We start from the raw sequence: 5,015 nt of genomic DNA, 5'->3' as shown, positions 1-5,015 counted from the left end.
TATTAAAACCATAGCCTGGTTGTCATCTGTAGGTTTTGGTGCATGTTGCAAAAGCAATTTCTCTACTGCCCTGCAAAGGATCATTAGCACCATCCTGGTAGGATTCCAAGGTTACTCACTGAACTGAAATTACGCACACTTTGATGTCACAACTCTGTTACTGGAACACTGCATTTGAATCAGATCAGTGCACCACTGCAAGTCTGCCAAATTATTGTTGCATGAGTACAGATAAAATTGGGACGTTCCTACAGCTCAGCCCACATTTCACACACTGAAGCATCAAATGAGCTTCTGACGCGAACTACAATCCAGGAGAGTCTGGTTTAAAATCACGGTTTTATTTCTCAAACCGATGCATTGAAATACAAAAAACATTTAAAACCTAAAAAAAAAAAGAAAAAAAAAGAAAAACCAACAAATACTGTCAAATCAAAAACATGTTTGTCAATGTTCAGCCTGAACAGTACATGAGAGTGAGATGTTCTCGACACAGAGGATATCGGTATAAAAAAGGTCTTTCTTAAGAACAACTGGTATTACTCTTAATGAGGTGAATAGTAATAAATACTGGAAAAAATATATTTAAACTAAATTCACTGACTCATGTTGAAGGTTAAAAAAAAATTGTATTGATGGATCCAAAGAAAAATCTCCTCACAAGATAGTGTCTGTTCATGGCAACAAAGAATGCAGAGAGTCCGTTCTGTCTTATCTGTCTGGTCGTGTCATGCCCGGCCTGACGGGCATCATCATCGGCCGTGGATGACGCATCATGTGTGGGGGCCCTGGCATCATCTGCATAGGTCCTCCCATTGGTGGCCTCATCCCACCTATACATGACAGCCACAAGAGGTGTTGATTTATGACCGCAGCTTTCCAAAACATGCATGACTGCATTCAAACCCCTTTAAATAACCTGCTTAGGATATATCACTATAATATCAACAGAAACTGTTATGCGAGACCTCTACTAACGGAGACAACTTTTGTTTTCTAGCAAACCGTTCTGTTTCAGGATAAATAATTAATACAGTTACTCATTTAACCCCTAATGAATGAACTCACTGAATAAGAGTGAATCTGGCTTCCTGCTTGTCTGAAATCCTCAAAGCATTCAACATCAAGAAGCAGTTTTAAATCTTAAGATACACATAATGAGGGGATTGAATAGTAAAAAAAAAATGCATTTCTTACCAGGCCCACCAGGCATCATCCCATGTGGTGGAGGCCCCATCATGGGCATCATAGGAGGTCCTCCCATTGGGGGTGTTGGCAGCATGCCGGGGCGAGGAGGCCCACCTGTGGTATAAACAACAAATATTAGCTTGAAATTAATGTTAAGATGTTTAATGTTAAGATGTTAAATGGCTTTCTGGATAGACTTGCGACCCAAGAGAAACACACACACACACACGTGTTAGGCAGTTTAATTACTGACACAACCAAGTCAGCTACTTTTCAGATGTCCCAACATGTCCTCTGTATCCCTGTTGGTTAGTTCTGTGATGAATGTCGCTTCTTTTATCACGTGTTGTCAATATTTGAGACAGTTTCCCTCGACACATTAAATCTTTGATCAGTTTTTTGATCAATACATCTGTAAATTTAGCTGCAAGTGATTGGATCTCTGTGGAGCTGTGTTTGTTGTCAGTCTTTGAAACTCGCACATCAACATGCTGAACGCGAGACCTCTTATGCAACTCAGGGGGAAGTTGCCAATTTGCGCCCGGTGGACACACTCATCAATAAATTTAATAATTTATAAAACGTGCAACACTAGGGAGTGAGACAGAGAGAACAAGTCAAACGAAAACTTCGTCTGTCCTTTAGGAATGGTTGATGTTTCCAAAACTTAGTAAAGATTTAATTAAAATAAAACTGACAACTGAAATCTCACTGTCCATGTTATGGTTGGTTGGTTTTTTACTGCAAAAAGATGAATGACTCACCTGGGGGAGGACCACCAGGGAACGGTGTGGGAGGAATCTTTCCCTGCTGAAATGCAGCCGCTGTTTGGAAGAGAAAAAAAAAACACGTGTACGCAAAAAGAGAAATATTTAAGTACGATATATATATATATATATATATATATATATATATATATATATATATATATATATATAACAAGGACAAACACAGTTTGATCAACAAAACGATGATTCAATGCTACTAATGAATTGGACTTTGTATGTAGTGGAAAATAAATGTCACTGCCAATAAGCTGGAACAATGTGCACCCTTCTTTTATACAGTTGAGAATTTAGCCTGTATAACAACATATTCCTACACAGTGGACAATACTACGCATTAGCTTTGCATCTTATGTGTGGATTAGTGGTTTGTAATCTCAGACGGGGGCTTAAGAGTGCAGTGTTCAGGCAGAGAGCTTGGATATCCCACACACGTGCATAAGCATACTAAATATAGAAAATAAAAAGCATGCACTGCCCACTGAAGAGTGTGAATGGTTGACTGCACCATACAATAAACGGCCACTAGAGGTCGCTTTCACACTCAAAGTTAAAGTTACTACCTTTAGAGTTTTCCATTCATCACATCCCATTTTTCTGACATCAAAATATCTTTAACAATTTTTGAAACTTTAGGTTTATTAAACCCACTCAAACCTTGCAGTTAGTTTACTCCTTACACAATAAATAAAATGATTTGCTTACTGGTTTTATCGATCAAACTCTGAGCCTGCTCCTCCATCCATTTCTGGTAGTAGTCTTTCACATTTTCTTTGTGTTTTCGGCCACTGCAGTGGGTTTTCCTCACCGACGGCTACAACAGAAACAGAACCCATTTATGGATATCAACTAGAAGCAGAGTAAATAAACCACACTGAAATTATTTTAAAGCTTTTCAAAGATTTTGATTTGATGAAAAGACAACTTACCGAGTCATGTGTAAGGTAGGTGTCACAGTAGTCACAGTAAAACCTGTGGAGGTTGAATGCATTTTAGATTTGAAATAGAAGTTTGTGTGAGTTGTGCTGGCGTTACAAAATGTTGGAAAATATACAATTTGATACACAAAAATCTTAGTAAAACGATACTGCAACATTTTGAGTCTATATTCGACATCTAGCATGGAAGTACAATGGACATTAATGTTGTATTTATGTTAAAATACTAACTGAAAACTGTGTCACCAACCACTCGAACACAAAAAACGAACACCATGTTGTGCTAGACCTCCACAGAGGGTCAGAAAGTACTGCAGAGATTAGTTGAGTCAACTCCATGTGATACAGTCGAAAACCCCATAAAAAAGAGCAAAATTCTCGAGAGGAAATGTTTTATCAACCATATGTGCACGTAAACTCACAATACTTAACGTAACTAGACAAATTATTATATTTACGGTGCGGTATTTGTCATGTGTTGTCTGTATTTGCTGGTAAACGTTTAAATCGAGGTTCGCTCCAGCAAGTAGACGCAGCCCAAACAAAGCTCGCAGCGTCCATTTGAAAACAACCCGGTCTGATGCCTTAATTTACAGTGTTTATGTTACACACACCCGCACCTAACTCATGTACAAACACTTGTTAAAGTTATATGAAAGAAATGAGCGACATATTTAGCAGGCAAACAAATTAAATCTGAACTTACTTAGGCATGTTTCGTTGAATCAACCTTCGAGAGCGCGATTCCGGTGTTCACGCTATAGGTTCCGACCAGATATGGAACCTCACGACAGTTAGTTCCGCCTGAACGTTGTGCAACAAATGGTTCTTCTTCTTCTTCTGGATTTTTGCAGGCGTTTGCATCCATTTTAATTTCTACCGGATGTAGTAATTATTTCAGAAATAAGCCACTAATATCACTAAGAATTATTTTATTTATGCAGCCTATAGATTTCTTACATATAAAGATACTGCTCATTCTATTTATAACATTGATCATTTTATCTTTAATTTAGAGTACTATTAGTAATTAGAAGGTTATCCATTGTAAATTATTAAAATAATTGCTATACCTACTTAATATCAGAATGTCCAAATTTATTAAAGACTTAAAGACATTAAAATGGTATTATCTGTATAAATTGCTGGTTTTTACTAATGGCCCACATGTTGTAGCTGGATGGCTGGAAGTTGATTTATATTTATGAATCTGGAAATTGATTCTATTGTTTATTTTAAGTCAATCATGGCACTCACGTATTTTCAAAGCACCCTTAGCTAAGTGGAATGTTGTGTACAGGGTTGGAGAGTAAAAATATAGAAGAAAAGGGAAAACACAGGTCCCACAAAATGTAGTTAGGTGCTGAAAAAAGAGAAACCCTTCCACCACTGGCAAATGTAAACATGATTAATAACAAACCCTAATCAACAACTGCCCACAGATAAAAGAAAGAAAACAAGAATACTGATGAAGCATGTGGTAAAAAGTTATACAGTGGTCTTACAAACATCTTTGTGTACATATATAATTTACACACTTCATCATTTATGCATGTAACAGTGACATGTCACTCACAAAATGTACCATGTCTACTTCTTTCTGCATTGAAGATACATTGTTCAGCCAAGCAAGGAAAATAGTTCTTAAAGAAGGTTGTTGTTTCAGTGCGCAGCTGATTATTGTGACTGCTGCAGCATTTTATGTAAAAGTATTGTAGCCTCATATGAGTGTGACATGTTAAATATAAAAAATACTCCTCAGTGTCAGATTAAATTAGAGGATGTACATATAAACACTAAGAAGGAATGTTGTGTGAAATAATTATATAACATGGTTCAAATCCTATTTTTGTTTAGTTGTGTGCCTGAGAACATGTTAAATGTGTTTTAATAGTTGAAAGAAGCCTTTAATTAAGTATAGAGTCATTAATATATTGAATTATCTGGTGGTTGCAATGTGCTAAAAAAAAGGGGCAACGCGGATTTCATTGATAAACCAATGAAAAGGTGGCTACAAATAGCAACAGATGACGTCGACGCCCACTGAATGATTGGCGAAGGTGACGCGCGCGCTGTTGTAACGTCAAACATCTTCCCCCCTTGC

The 5,015-nt window shown here is 37.2% G+C and overlaps 1 protein-coding gene across 1 annotated transcript; it reads right to left on the bottom strand.

Moving 5' to 3' along the window:
• Positions 1–320: 320 nt before the first annotated feature.
• On the bottom strand, positions 321–3,700 carry snrpc (small nuclear ribonucleoprotein polypeptide C). Its single transcript, XM_028406688.1, has 6 exons — positions 3,618–3,700; positions 2,903–2,945; positions 2,679–2,787; positions 1,953–2,012; positions 1,198–1,302; positions 321–833 (listed from the first exon to the last, which is right to left on the bottom strand). Exons 1-6 carry the CDS (start codon positions 3,623–3,625, stop codon positions 712–714), a joined length of 447 nt encoding a protein of 148 aa, XP_028262489.1. The 5' UTR covers positions 3,626–3,700; the 3' UTR covers positions 321–711.
• Between the last annotated feature and the right edge of the window lie 1,315 nt (positions 3,701–5,015).

This window comes from Parambassis ranga, chromosome 5, assembly GCF_900634625.1.
Source record: "Parambassis ranga chromosome 5, fParRan2.1, whole genome shotgun sequence".
Classification (NCBI taxonomy): Eukaryota; Metazoa; Chordata; class Actinopteri; family Ambassidae; genus Parambassis; species Parambassis ranga.
Note: the sequence above shows the minus strand (reverse complement) of the source record. Positions and strands in the feature narration are given on the sequence as shown.

Bases quoted from the DNA above. Each gene is read 5' to 3' on its own strand.
- snrpc (XM_028406688.1), bottom strand. The intron at 2,013-2,678 runs GTAAGCAAATCA...TCTTCCAAACAG, and splicing joins GAGTTTGATCGATAAAACCA to CGGCTGCATTTCAGCAGGGA. The intron at 834-1,197 runs GTAAGAAATGCA...TGTCATGTATAG, and splicing joins GATGATGCCTGGTGGGCCTG to GTGGGATGAGGCCACCAATG.